Below are 15,321 nucleotides of genomic sequence, written 5' to 3'. Positions count from 1 at the left end.
CTTCTAAGTTCTGCAAAAGGAACAACAACATCTCTACCCTTTCTTGGTCATTCATGCTTGTACCTATCTAGAAATACCTGTCAGTATCTGGAAAAATTCTAACCTTCAATACCTCCTCGGTAACGTCCGCCCCCGTTTCCCCTCGGGGCTTCTGTAATTGCTATAAAGTTTCTTTATCAGTTTGCTCCTCCTGTCCGAGCTGTTCACTCTTCCACCTGGCCGCGGCGACAAGACACTGCCTCGCCACTCGTTGGTTTCCTCTCACCTCGGTGACTCCATATTCGGTGGGAAATTTTACTTTCATGTGGAGGGTGGACGGAACAGCCTTCATTGTGTGAATCCACGGCCTCCCCAGGATTGCAGTATATGGTAAGAATGATCGGACTACTATAAAGGTCACTATAACTTCCTTGCCTTCCATGTCCATCGAGAGAGAGATTTATCCCTCGGGAACCATGATTTTCCCGTCGAATGAGACCAGCAGTGTGTCATATTTCGCCAAATCCTGACTCTTCAATCTGAGCCCTTCGAACAGGTCTGGGTACATGACGTCAGCCCCGCTTCCTTGGTCTATCATCACCCTTTTCACCAGGAACCCACTTATCCGAGCAGTTACTTCCAACGCATCATCATGAGGTTGGACTGTCCGCTCCAAATCCTCTTCTCTGAATAAGATGGTCAGCTATTCAACTTTCTTCTTCTTCTCGGGTGAATCTCTTTCTGTGCAAGCCACTGTCAATACCCTTTTAGCTGCTGTCGTACCTCTTGGTGCAGCGTGGATGACTTCGATAACCCCCAATGATGGCAGGAGGGGGTTCCTTTTCTGTTGAACACCCTGGCCGGCTTCCCGGTCCGTGGAGTCCACTACAAACTCCTTCTAGTACCCTGCTTTTACTAGCTGCTCGAGATGATCTTTTAGTACCCGACACTGCTCGATGGCATGCCCTTTGTCTCTATGGTATGTGCAGTACAGGTTTTGGTTCCTCCAAGATGGATCCCCTCCCATTTTGTTTGGCCACCTGAAGAATGATTCGTTCTTGATCCGATCTAAGATTTTATGCACGGGCTCTTTGAACGCCACATTAATTCCTTCAATTTGCACCCCTAGTTCCTGCATCCTGAAGTCTTTTTTTGGTCTTGCCGGCACAACGCCCTGCCGAGATCTCCCGAGTAACGGTGCTTTCCCCCTGTTCTACAGTCGATCATCCTCCAGGCGTTTGTACTCCTCAATGCGCCTCATGAGCTGCCTCATATCTTAGGGAGGTCTTTTCGTTAATGACTCCCGCAATTCAGAGTCTTCGGGGAGCCCTATCCTGAAGGTGCTTGCTGCAATCTTCTCATTTCCTCCACCAATCTCATTGTAGAGTTCCCAGTACCGGCTCGCATAACTCCGGAGGGTTTCCTTGACCCTCATCTTTGTGGAAAGTAGCGCGTTCACTGGTTGTGGCACTCGGCTGCATGTCACAAATCTACTGCCGAATTCTTGAATCAGCTTGGCAAAGCTACAAATGGAGCCTTTTCGTAACCCGTTGAACCATCTCAGGGCCATGGAACCGAGACTAGAGGGGAATACCTTACACATCAAGGCATCATTGTGTGCATGCAAGGACATCATGTGGATATAATGACTGACATGCTCCATAGGGTCCGTCTTCCCATCGTAGGAATTGAATGACGATCTTGTAAATCTGCTCGGCATAGGGGCCCGTTCAATTTCGTCTGAGAATGGTGACCGAGCAGCCTTTCGTAAGGCTCGGCTCATGGCGTCCATGGCAGCACTGTGGGGTCGCCATTCCTCTGGCGAATCTGACCCTCGGTCCTCATATTCATGCGAATGCAAATGGTCCCGATAGTGACCCGTCTCTCGAGAATATGAGTGATTCCTTCACTTGTGTGATTCTTAAGAGGGTGATCGGTTTCAGAATCGTCATGTACTGGATTGGCTAGAGCTCTCTTCGCGTCGATCTCCCGTGCTATCATTTCTCCTTTGCCGGTGGTGGCGGTCCCTTTCTTGGTGCCAACCCCTTACTTCCAGCTCTAGATCCATCACCAGTTTACGCAATCGCTCCAGCTCTCGGTCTCTGTCATCATACTGCCTGTGTCCTGAGACGCCAGACACCGTTCGGCGGGTCTGATCTGACCCTTCTCCCAGGCCAGACTCTTCCTCTCCTCGCAGGTGCTCCCTATCCTCGCGCCTTTTCTGTCTTCATTCCTGCCATGTGGACCCCTGGGAAGATCCCATGGAACCGCTCTCAGCATGCCCTCCCGAATGACGTTCAGACATTTACTTTATTTGAGTCTCAGTCGAACCAGAAATGAGACTGTTGGACTTGAACTCACTTGGGCTTACAATCTATTTGTAGAGTGGGCTTCAAGATTTCCTACCTTAGGTCATTCTCGACATAGAAACTTAAAGTGATATTGCTCCTCTCTTTCTTAATGACTCTTTTTCCTCTCTTTTTTTGAACCCTTTCCTCTTCCCCAACTTCTTCTATTTATAGCTTGGGTTAGTGGGGAGATTATGATTACAGTCATCGCTAGTGCAATTGGAGGTCCAATATTATCTGTTTTAAGTGGGCGTTAAGGTGAGAGTGGGATGCAACAATTATGGCCTTGGAACTTGGTTCGAGTTTAGCCGATGGTGCTCGATAATGCTACTCCCCGAGCATTTCATGATTTTTCCGGTCAGGGTTCATATGTTTGTTCAGGAAAGTTTATGCCGAACACATCTCAGGATCTGAGGCCCAAAACTTGTTTCATATGAAGGCAGCTTCAAGAAGGGCTTAGGGCAATGGGGCTGTTCCATTAGGCCTGGGCCCAGGGCCCATATGGGTCTTGGGGTCTTGGTACCGTACAACCCCATTAAATTTAAAACCTCCAATCAGGTCTTAAATGTCCCAACAAACATAGCAAAACAACCCCTAAAATGAAACCCACACAACAAAAAGCAATCTTAACAATATAGGATAAAAATCCAAAAATATTAGAAGGTGGGTCATGGAGATTTTACCATACATTAATGTTGGTATAAGTCAAACCATGGAGAAGAGTTTGATGAAACCGTGGAGAAGAGTTTGATGACTGAAAATAAGCTAACCGAGAGACCAAGAGGGAAGAGAGATTCAGGAGAAAGAGGTAGAGGGATGTGTGTGTTTGTGTTTGAGTGTGAAAGAAGAGAGGTAGTTGGTCGAGAGAGAGAGAGAGAGAGAGAGATTTTTGAGGTTGAGTGGTTGAGAATGAGTGGGTAGGTAGGGGTGTCACGTGTGGATCTAAAAATTTGACCCTTCGTTGTTTCTTTTTTGTTGTTGTTGTTTTTTTTTTTTTTTTTTGTGTGGTGTGGGGGGGAGGGTAAAGGTTAGGGTGTAACACCCAAAGTACCAACCTACAGTTGAACCTTCACTCCAATTCCCAATTGGACTTGAGCTTGTATAGACTTCTTCCCTTTGCATGGATTTCAGTATGTGATTAACTTCCCAGTAGCTGAAGTTTGTTGTTGGATGAAAAGTTCTTCACTTCAATATATATAAAAGATCTAGAAGCACTTGGTTACAAAATCCTAAAGCACACAAGAATATAGTAGCTTCTAGAAATGTATATGAGTTCTCTAGATGACTTTAAAATAAAGCTTTTATACCGTTTAGGAGTTTAGTGTATGAAACCCTAGTAATCCAATTCATCATGAGCCCAAAATCTTATCTGAGATTTCTAGATCTGCATAACTCGATAGATCGAGAAGTATCAAGCTAGTGTCAAGCTTGTGTTGAGACTAGTACCGAGGTTCGCTCATTCAGCATTTCTTCAATTGTTTTTTGGTACAATTTTTATGTCTTCAATAATATCAATTGTCTTGATTACCCAACATACTTCATACTACTCTAGAAACATTTTAAACCTACCTAATTACAAGTAAAGTGCATTCTGTTAAATGATATGCCAACACAAAAATATGACCCTAATGTGGTTAAACCTCGTTTTTTAACCAGATGGGTTAACCATGTTTTTTAGCCAAATGGAGCACCCCTTAAATTTATAGCGTACATTGAATCCATAAAGAAAATCCATATGAAAAACTTTGGATAATAAATTTTTATTGGTAGAAGAATTATAATAAATTCTCAAGAAATAGCACTTGAGGATAATATATTGTCATATTGTATTCGACGCTCAAAACAAAACAAAAAAAAAATAATAATAATAATAATAATAAGAATTGTCAATGCTTTATTTTGTATGTAAAAACACTTCACATACTTTTTAGGAAAAAAAATAATAATAATAACACTTCACATACTATAAAATCTTATTCAATGCACAACCAACATAGCCCTTGCATGGCCCTTGGAAATTTGAAACTGCTCAGTTATACCAAGATGCGACATAAGAAGCCAGAAATGAGTGAATAGCTCTCCGCCTCGGATGAGCTGCTGAGCATGATGGTTCCATCGACACTTTGTCGCAGCATAACACAACATTTCAACCCATACATGACTTACCAACTCCCACTTCTTTTGATACTCCATGCATTGCAATGATTTAGCGAGCCTACATCCATCGAATAGCACCGACTTGCTTCTATCTCCTTTCACTATAGATGGAGGAATTTCAGTGCTCACTTCAAGTAACTTTATGCATGCTTGGTTTTCATCAAATATAGATTTTCTTTCTGAGAAAAATTCATCGGCCTCAGCGCATGTGTCTTGGAACCTGATTTGTTCAATCCCATTAGGCAGCAAAATAGGACGCATGACTAGAAGATATAGCATATAGTCAGATAATGACTTGCTGGCTTCATAATTTGGACAATTAACAGAGTTGTTTGAGTTTGTGTTCCAATCAAAATAATAACATAGGGTTGTTGCAATATGCCAGAGAAGAATGCTTTGGTCAAATTCTGCCTCAACGCTGTCTTGGAGTGTTTTACGATTTTCTTTGCTCAGTTCATAAAAGCATTTTGCATCTTTAGGAACCTTCTCAGATTCTACTTCAACGTCCTCATTTTGTTTTTTATTCTTTTCTTTGTTAATGCAATCAAGGCATTTTGCAAGTTTAAGAACCCGCTCACCCCTACAAGCACATAATTCCTTGCAAACCTTAAGTTCTAAGGCAAACTTCGATTTCTCTAGAAGGTGCTCAAATATCAATTTCTTCAAATCCACAGGAACATCCATTGACTTTTCATATCGATGCTTCTCTAACAACTCATAATGAAATAAGAACCTCTGGATAGCACCGCAAGCGGGTTTCTTCACTTTCTTGCGATGAAGGCAATATGTTATTAGGTTGTATTGTCCCATGGTATTGGACCACCTCTTTTTTGGAACCAATAATGGAACTGATGAAATGGAATTGTACCAGAGATCCACCATTGCAGTCTTGTGCTTACTCAACCAAAGCATTGACCAGTCTGAGGTAAGTAATATCAACACTGAATATATCTCTAGGAAGATGGCTCCACCCAGCAAAACATAAGTGACCATTCTCTCCTCTCTTGAGTAGACACTCTTGTCATCAACTACAATGGCGAAAACCAAAAGCACAATCACGGTAGACGAGAAACTGATAAGACGTAGAATGCCACCCACTAGGGAATAAACCTTGTAAGCCTTTGTGTAAAACACATCGTACATGAATCCTAGCTCAACCTCAATCACTTTGAAAGCTTCTTCAAATTGTACTTTTTGAAAGAAGGATTGGCTGTTCTTTATATCTTGGATGCTCAGGATGAGATCAGAAAATAGCTGCTTGAAAGTCTTGAACAATTCATAGGCACAATGAAGAGAGTGTGCATCAGCAATTTTGGCATTTGCTGGCTTTGGAATGGAAATGTCTGATACAATAGGAGCTTCAATGAATGTACCTGATGTAACGTCGAACCCCTCCTCTTTCTTCGAGCGGTATTCTTCCATGTATCTGGCATAATTGGGACCTGGATCAGGACGACGTAGCGTCGTTGCTTTAAAGTTTTCACTGCTCGCGGACCTCAAAACCCAGATTCTCTCCCCAATCTTAATTATCCCCGGAATCATCATTGTAACTGCAAGAATATTAAGCACGGTATTTTCCCAAGCTCTGATGATGACAAACAAAGTCACTCCTACCTGGCTAGCTAGTGTTAAGGCGTGCCTCCGCCACAATGCATTGTCTTCCAAGGAGTATGCTGTAATGGTGTCTGGACCAGCAAGGTGCAAGAGAAAAAATGGAGCCCAGAATGATGTTATGACAAGCTTTGTATCAATTGGCTTATTTTCGGCATTTCCTAAATTGCTGGAGATTATACTCAACGAGACTGTTGCAAACCAGCTTGCTAACAGGTAGGAACTCCAAAGGAGGAGGATGAGGTTGTTGCTGGTTGAAACCTTGTCGAATATAATACGTGATAAGAGCAAAGTTACTTTTATTTGATCATAACAAAAAAAAATATATTCATATTTGAAAGTACACCAATATTATTTTTAGGAAAAGTTTAATAAAGTGGCAGTTTATAAACTGTTATAAACTGTTATATTCTCTGATATATAATTATTTTAAGATGTGGTATAATGTATAATTTATTTTCTAAATTTTCTATGTTGTAGATAATTTGTTCTCTTCAAAAATTAAAGAATTTCTAAAACTAATTTTTATCTCTATGTTTTTCCAAATATATAGTTTTTGATATATATATATATATATAAAGTGGTCGATATTCTTAGAACTATTATTATTATACATTATATTTTCTTAATTTCTTTTGGTTCAACTAAAATTTTTAAGTTTCAAATAAATTATTCAAATTTCTCATTTAAGGAGATTATCATGATAATTAGAACTTATATGTTACTCAAAAAAATTGATGGTATTCTTAACCCAAACATGTTTTTGCCCAATCTTAAGTAAGTATACTAAAGTGGACTGAAGTGGACCAATTTTTGAGACATATAGTTTTTGAGATATATATATATATATATATATATATAAAGTGGTCGATATTCTTATAACTATTACTATTATACATTATATTTTCCTAATTTCTTTTGGTTCAACTAAAATTTTTAAGTTTCAAATATATTATTCAAATTTCTCATTTAAGGAGATTATTATGATAATTAGAACTTATATATTACTCAAAAAAATTGATGCTATTCTTAACCCAAACATGTTTTTTCCCAATCGTAAGTAAGTATACTAAAGTGGACCAAATTGGACTAACATGGACCAAATTGGCTGAATTCGATTGGAATGGTCTAAATGTATCGAAGTGGACTAAACTAGACTAAAATGGGTTAAAGTGAAATAAATTGGACTGAAATGGATCGAAGTGGCTGAATTGGACCAGACTAGACAAAAATGGACGAAAGTGGACCGAATAGACCCATGTGGACCGAAAAAGATTGAAGTAGACCAAAGTTGACCAAAATGGACTAAAGTGGACTGAAATAGACTGAATGATGAACCATAATTTGTAAACATAACTCAAAAAATCAATAATAATTATAATAACTAGTCTCTAACCCGTGCTATGCACGAAAACCTACCTCTTTGTGAAATAGACTAAAATAATTTTATAAAATCTTAAATTGATTAAGAAACTACACGCTTACATGAAAACCTACCTATTTGTGAGATAGACTAAAATAATTTTATAAAATCTTAAATTGATTAAGAAACTATACTATTACATGATTTACTCTTGTATGACTTCAATTTGTGTTACAATATGATGAATAAATCATTGCTTGAACATGCAATGGCTTACAAAAAAATTGTCAGACAATTTCAGATACTGCAAAAAATAACTTAAAAATTCAGATATTAAAACTTCTGAAAGACTAAAAAATATTAAAAAATCAAATGATTCACGACTTAGAAATTATTGAAACAAAGAAAAATATATATGACTAAAAAATAGAAAAATATAAGAAAAAGATTGGGTTACATTCAAAAAAAATAATCCATGGCTATAAGTTTGCACCCTATCATAAAATATCATGTTTGTGAAGTAAAGAGATAATAATAATAATAATAATAATAATATCAACGTTTGAGTTTGAGTTTCAATTGAACTTGTTAGAGAGATAAAATTTCACTCCTTGTTAAGTTTGGATTAAACAAAAATAATTTTGTTTAAAAAAATGATGAATTTGAGTTTCAACTAGACTTGTTAGAGAGATAGAGTTCCACTCATTGTTAATTTTGGACTAAACAAAAATAATTCTATTTTAAAAAAATGATAATTTTATTTAAATATTGTGCTGACATGGAAAATTATGAGAATTTCAGAGGTTTTGGTTATATATATATATATATATATATAGTGATGTAAAATCATAATCTATATTAAGTAATGTATTCCAATGTGATGAAAGTGGTTTGTTTTTAAAGTAATATCAATAAGATTTGTTATTACATTAATATTTTAAACTAAATTATTAAGCATACGATTTGTGATTCTATGTGCTTGTTGAAGGTTTTATAGGCCATTCTTTTACTAGCAGTAAAATTTGTCTTTAACCAGTCTTCTAGACATCCTAAAAATTGTGGTAGAAGTTTAATTATAAAGGAAGGAAAGTTATAGAGAAGGAAAACTGGAAAAGACAAACATCTTTCAGGAATAAAAATTTGGAGATAGTGATTGTCGTGTACCATTAAAGAAACTTAACCTTTGTGAAGTATTGACTATAGAGTGATTGTCGTATACCGTTGCGCTTTTGAAGTCATCTCATTCTTAAGAAATTGTTGTCTCACATCATTCTTCTTTGAAAACTATGATATAAAGGTGTCGCATACTCACTTTTCAGGATACAAGCTGTCATAAATCTTGTCCCTGTGAGTATCACTCATGCATTTTAACCACTAGTTATAATTCTAGTTTGTTGAGCATTATAAAGCTATCAACAGGTTGGAGATCTATCATCGTGACTTGGTGAAATACTTCCCACCATCAAGTTTGGTCTAAACCATAAGCATCACAGTCCCCAAACTGTATACAAGTAAAAAGAGAGCCTCCAAAGATCGGTTTTTTATTGATTTATAGAAAGCATATATGATAGGGTTGGGTTCCTGAAGAGGTTATGTGGTGGGTTTTGGAAAATAAAGGAGCTCCTCTCAAATATATTAAGCTGATTAAGGATATGTAGAATAGAACAGTTACTAGTTTAAGAACAAGTAAGTTTCCTATCATTATAGGTTTGCATCAAGAATTAGCATTAAGTCCATATCTCTTTACACTAGTGATGGATAAACTCACTAAATCGACCCCAGAGAAAGTGCCTTGGTGTATTCTTTTTGGATATAATAAAGTTTTAGTGAATGAAACTAAAAATGGAGTTCATGCCAAATTAAAATTTTGGTGAGACACTCTAGGGTCTAAATGTTCTTGGTTAAGTAGGATTAAAACATATTACATGGAATATAAATTTAGTAAAAAAATACAAAAAAAATGAAAGGGTCATAAGACTTTATGGTCAAGAGATAATAAAAAACGATAGCTTTCGATATCTTGGATCAATAATTCATAAAGATTGAGAGATTGAAAATGATGTGAATCATAGAATAAGAGTATGGTGGATGAAAGGGAGAAGTGCATCAAGAGTGTTGCGAGATTATAGAAGTAGCATATTCATAAAATGAGTGTAGTTTAATTGAGAATATTGAAGTGGATGAAAATACACAAAAAGATTAGGTTTCAAAATAAAGAAAATTGGTTAAAAATAACTTAAAAGATGAGTGAAAGTTGCTTAGAATGGTTGGATCATGTTTAGAGGTGAGTGACTAATGCATCATTAAGAAAGAGCAAGGAAAAAAAAATAGCATAAAAGCAAACAATGCTTTTATTTCTTTAAGGAAACTTTGAAATAGGGACAAACATACAGTAGGGTAGAGGGGGCCCATGCCCCCCGCCCCCCCCCCCCCCAAAAAAAAAAAAAAAAAAAAAAAAAAAAAAAAAACTAGTATATACATATAAGCTGAAAATTTAAATTTAAGGACTAGTGTGAGTTGTGACCGTAGTTTGTGTTGTGTTTGACTGTTTGTGACTCTTTTTTTGTTTTGGTTTTATACTTTTATTAACTTTGTCTGAGCTGGTGAGTACTACATAACTTTGTTTGTGCTAGCTAGTAATGAAGGCATAACTTTATTACTCTATGTGAGTACTATGTCTGAGCTTGAGACCAAAGTCTTTGGTATTGAGTCATTAAATTTTGTCTTTGTCACTTTGTGTGGTGTGGGCTATGTGGCCAATATATTATATATATGAAATTTTGTTTGTCTCGTGATTTAATTTAATTCTTTGTGTGATTGTGATTTAAGTCTTTGATTTTGTACATTAAGAAGGAGATTGCTGCAAAATATGGTACAGAATCAATCATAGATGACTTTAGAGATTTAAAAGAGCATCGAGTTCAATTTTGATAAGTGTGTTAGAATGCTTAAGAAACACTTATTTTGTATATTATACTTTGTTGATGTATTTTATAATATGAAATGTTTAAGAAATACTTATTTTGTATGTAGTATTTTGTTGAATATGAAATAGATGTTAATTTTTTTTTTTTCATAATTTTTTTTTTTTTGGTTTTAAGCTTGGCCCCCCCTAGGTTCGAATCCTAGTTCTGTCCCTCCTTTGAAAGTAAACTTGTTTTTTTAATAGAGAGCCAAGAGAAGCCCCCACACCACACGACAAAGCTTTTTTTACGCTCTCCAACACGCTTGATCCAATAAACCGACTCACTTAAAAGACCACTTGCACAAACCTCACTCTTTAGACACTTTGAGATATTTTGCTCCAAAAAATAATAAATAGTCTCCTTTTCTTTTTTTAGAGGGGCAATTAATTATTTTTGATATTGGGATTGGTACTTGAGGATGTCAATGGATTTAAAAAATATAAAAAGTAAATTTAAATTTTAAAAAAAAAAAAAAAAAGCTAGAGGTTTTGAAGGTAAGAACATTTTGTTCATCAGCTTATGTAAAAATCTTCGTCTATTTTAGTATAATTTTTTTTTATTTATTTTATATATTCACTTTTCAAAAGCACCTAAATCAGATTATATATATTATACTATATTTCATTAAAAAAAAAAAACCTTTTTTTTCTATTTTACACAATCACTTTTCAAAAACACCTAAATCGGACTATCTATGTTATTTTACATTTCATTAAAATAAATTTTTTTATTTTTATTATTTTCTCAAATCATCTCTCTCTGTTAGGTTCTATGACTTTAGGAATTAAATGTATTAGAACTTTATTATGTATTATGTTGGCAAACCATGATTAAAACATAGAGTCAAGGTTAGGCTTACTCAAAGTGTGTTTATGTGTAAAGTTGAAATCGAGTGATTGCAAAATTTACTAGACTAAATCTACAAGGCTCAATTGATCGAAAATTAGAGTTAACCAATCGAACCTCATGCAGATTATTTTTTCTTCAGAATTTCCAACTCAGCCCATGCCCGTTTGACGTGTAGGGTTTTATGTTTTACTCCAAGTATAAAAAGAAAAACCCTAACTACGTTTTTGAAGTCTTTTGATGTGTTGTATGTTAAATCTCTTGTGAGATTTAGAGGTGTTTACCTTCATACACACTTACGGTTATCAAGATCAAGATTCATGTCAAGAACTTGGTGATTATTTCAGTTGCTGCATAAAGAATTTAAAGAAGATCTGAAACCTTTGAGTGGAGTCTCAAAGTCACAAGTGGGAGTACTTGTGGTTGCAATGGATCAAGAAAAGAAGTAGTCCATGGACTCGAAACTATTATGTGGTCGTGGTAGTAAGTTTTTTACTCGAGGTAACAATAGATATTAGTAGTTTAAGTCTTATTGTACAAACTTCAATTCTTTCATAGTGGATTTGTTTTACCTTGAGAATAGGTAGGTTAAATCCTCCCCAAGTTTTTTACTGATTTGATTTTCCCAAGTTATTATATTGTGTGTTCTTTATTTTTCCGCATTACTTACATGATATAATTGGAATGTGTTAACCTAGATCTGAATAATTTATCTAAATAATCATTTGCCTAAATAATTAGTTAAACAACTTATTTTTTGAGGGGTCTAAAAACGTACACTCTCTTTCTCTTTGAATAAAGAAAATATTAAAAAAATATTTGCCTATGAACACTAACTATATAAATATACATGGTTACTTTATCTAGAATCATATTTTGCGCAATTTTGTATAGGTTGATGTGGGTGTTTTTAAAGGTTAGTTGGACAAATTGTGAAGCTTATGCTATTTTAGATAGACCAATTTTTTTTTTTTTTTTTTTTTTTTAAGGAAAAAGACATTGAAAATATTATTAAGAGGCACATAAATCAGCTACAATAATATAATTAATATCTGGAGGAACAAACTTCATTGAATATTATTAAGAAACTGGTAAATCAACTACAACAATAGAATTATAATATCTAGAGAAATAAACTTTATAAAAAAAATATAAATATAAATATAAAAAAGCAAAAACGATAATTTTCCTAGCTAGGGCGTGAACAACAACAAATTCTTGGACTGATATAAATGTTTTAAGAATACTTCAAAGTATTTTTTGGACTTTGACATACTTTTCGTACTTTTAAAAGTCAAATTTAAGGGTGAGCACTTTTGGATAACTTTTGGATAATTGCTGAGAGTTTGCCTAATGGGTGGATATGATTGCATGGTTTTTGTTAATCAGTCAATTGCTAAGTATATAGTATCATTAATATGGATTGATGGAACTGGGTCATTGTATAATTTGTTTTAAGTGGGACTTGTGGATCTAAGAAGTAAATACTGGGAGAGAAGTATGGAAATTTTGTAAGCTTGCTTGAGGTAAGTAACATTTTTCTTGATTAGTTATATTTTACTTAACACATAAGTTTCTATTTAACTATTTTAGAAACATTGATTTTTATAAAAATAAAAAATAAAAATATTTCTTCCTTATTATAACATTATTTAGTCAAGGAAAAAAATTAATTATAAATTATTGGATTTTTTTTTTTTTTTTTTTTGAAAGGAAATTATTGGATTCAATTGATTAGTTAATTAAGATTTCTTTTTTCCAAACTTGGATCAAGCATATGTAAATTTTGTGAAAGGCACCAAAAATTTGAATGACATATACACTTGAATTATGACTTTTAGATATGGACTAAATGAAATGGGATGTATTCTGAAATTAATCGTAAAGTTTGGTCATGCTATGGATTCTACTAATGCGGCTATAAATTGGCACAAAAACCACCTTTCCAAGAGCATATCATGATCAGTCATTATTTTGGGCCTAATCAAGGGATACAACGTGGCCGTAATTATAAAAATTGTGAAGTACATGAAATATGATTGGATATAGGCAGTAGTTAAGCCATGAATTTTAATTCAAGGGAGTAAGATTAAAATAAATATTAAAGTCAATATTTTTTTCCAAAAATATTTATTAACATAAGAAAAAATTGCTTAATTTAAAAAAAAAAAATTTGATCAACATACATTATTTTAACATAAATGTAAGTTATAATTTATTTTTTCGTGCTTGTTTTCAATTTATTTTCGGAGTAGTACTATTAGAGTTAGTACAATCATTAATATTTTTATGCTTAAGCTACATCATAAGTTAAGTTGACTACAAGCATATATTTCAAACAACAACAAAAATATAAATAATAAATTGTCATTGATATATGAATTTAAAAGATCGATCTAAATATAAGATATTCAGAAGAATGATTTAAATAATTAAAAGTAAAATAAAAGTAAATTAAGTTAGAAGCATGACAAATGTAATCGTACACTTTTAACTATTCTATATATGCCTTGATGTTTTACATAGGTTGTATGACGTTTTTATTTTTTATACTCTCTATCTTAAATATTTCCAACTATCAAATTGTGGATGAATTGTAAAATGCCTCAAAAAGTATAAAACATTATAAAAGATTATTTTTTAAAAAGAAAAAGAAATTTATAATTTGACACATTGGTTAAGTAATGTTATGATAATATACATTCTTATAATTTTAAGGTTACATATATGAAATTTTTTTCCCTAGATAAAGAGAGGTAAAAAAAAAAAAAAATCAATACAAACTTTTTGAGTTTGGAATATTATTAAAAAAAATAAGAATATAATTTTGCAAGAGGACCTATTTAAACTTGCTTCTAGTCAGTTAAGTCACTTAAGTGAGAGACTTTAAAGCTTCTTGGTCACTCTTGTTTAATTGATGGTAAAATCAACCTTTTACAAACCTTCTAGATATTCTAAAAATTGTGGCCCTAGAAAAGTTCTACAAGACGCAAAATAGATTTCAGCTTTGAAAAAAAAAAATGGTGAGAGAAACTTCTAAAAGAGATATATATAGAGAGAAAGAAAATTATAGAACTGGATGAAGATGCTTTGTAACAAACCTTTCTCCTATATCCCATCACGATGAGGATGGTTTGAAAGGTAAGGCTAAGTACAACCATAGCCTGTATCTCCCGTTCACCGAAAATTCTTCTCAATCTCTGTGAGAAAATGTCGAACAACTTTAACATCATTGTCAAATTCAAACTGCTGCCCACTGAAAAATGGCACATATATATGCATTTGTTAGTTACTAAGTAGGAAGAACACACACAAACAGAGAAGTAAATGATTAAGGCTACCTTACCTGTAACTAATGTATTAGAGCTTTTGCTGGTTTTCAATCTTCCCAAGTGACAAGGGGTTCCCTAGCTATCTTGTAGATATATGCATGGGTTTGAACTTTGCTGAACTCAAAAACTGCCACAAAGTGTGGTGATATTTTATTGGGTTTGTAAGCCAATCTAGCCTATATATATATAACTAAGCAACTACTTACAGTGATTCTCGAGTCCATGACACGGAAGATGAGAATTTTTTCTGTGGCGTGCTTCCCTTGATTTAGTATGAATTCTTCGGCACATGAGTTTTGCTTGCACTTTATTCTTTAATATTTGTTCGAACGGAAAGAAAAGAAAAACATACAAAAGAAGAAACACGGTTCTTAGGATAGTATTCTACAATTCTTCAATATTTGTTCGGACGGAGAGAGAAGAAAAACATACAGAAGAAGAAACACGGTTCTTAAGATATTATTCTTCAATATTCTAGACTTTAGCGCTCATATTTTAATGCAAGAAAAAGGCCCTTAATTTAGTATGAATTCTTCTGTAATTTAGTTTACTTGCACTTTATTCTTTAATATATTGTTCTTATAGAGAAAAAAAGAAAAACATACAAAAGAAGAAACACGGTTCTTAAGATAGTATTCGATATGCAAAATGCTGATCTAGTGCTCATATTTAACGTGGCAAAAATATATGCATAAAGAAATATAATAAAATAAGTTTGG

The 15,321-nt window shown here is 34.2% G+C and overlaps 1 protein-coding gene across 1 annotated transcript; it reads right to left on the bottom strand.

The window, feature by feature from the left end:
- Window positions 1–4,290: 4,290 nt before the first annotated feature.
- On the bottom strand, window positions 4,291–14,734 carry LOC115993062. The gene is made up of 3 exons (XM_031117342.1): window positions 14,617–14,734; window positions 14,372–14,526; window positions 4,291–6,356 (listed from the first exon to the last, which is right to left on the bottom strand). The coding sequence occupies exons 2-3, from the start codon at window positions 14,501–14,503 to the stop codon at window positions 4,305–4,307; spliced, it is 2,184 nt and encodes a 727-aa protein (XP_030973202.1). The 5' UTR covers window positions 14,504–14,526; window positions 14,617–14,734; the 3' UTR covers window positions 4,291–4,304.
- Window positions 14,735–15,321: the final 587 nt, after the last annotated feature.

Source organism: Quercus lobata, chromosome 5, assembly GCF_001633185.2.
Source record: "Quercus lobata isolate SW786 chromosome 5, ValleyOak3.0 Primary Assembly, whole genome shotgun sequence".
Lineage (NCBI taxonomy): Eukaryota > Viridiplantae > Streptophyta > Magnoliopsida > Fagales > Fagaceae > Quercus > Quercus lobata.
The sequence above is the reverse complement of the archived record's forward strand: the minus strand, read 5'-3'. Positions and strand labels throughout refer to the sequence as shown.

What these genes read in the sequence shown, in the direction of transcription:
- LOC115993062 (XM_031117342.1), bottom strand. Translation starts at nt 14,503, where the DNA reads ATGATGTTAAAGTTGTTCGACATTTTCTCACAGAGATTGAGAAGAATT. An exon ending in TGATGGGATATAGGAGAAAG is followed by an intron (nt 6,357 to 14,371) that starts GTTTGTTACAAA and finishes ATATTCGACAAG; the next exon opens with GTTTCAACCAGCAACAACCT.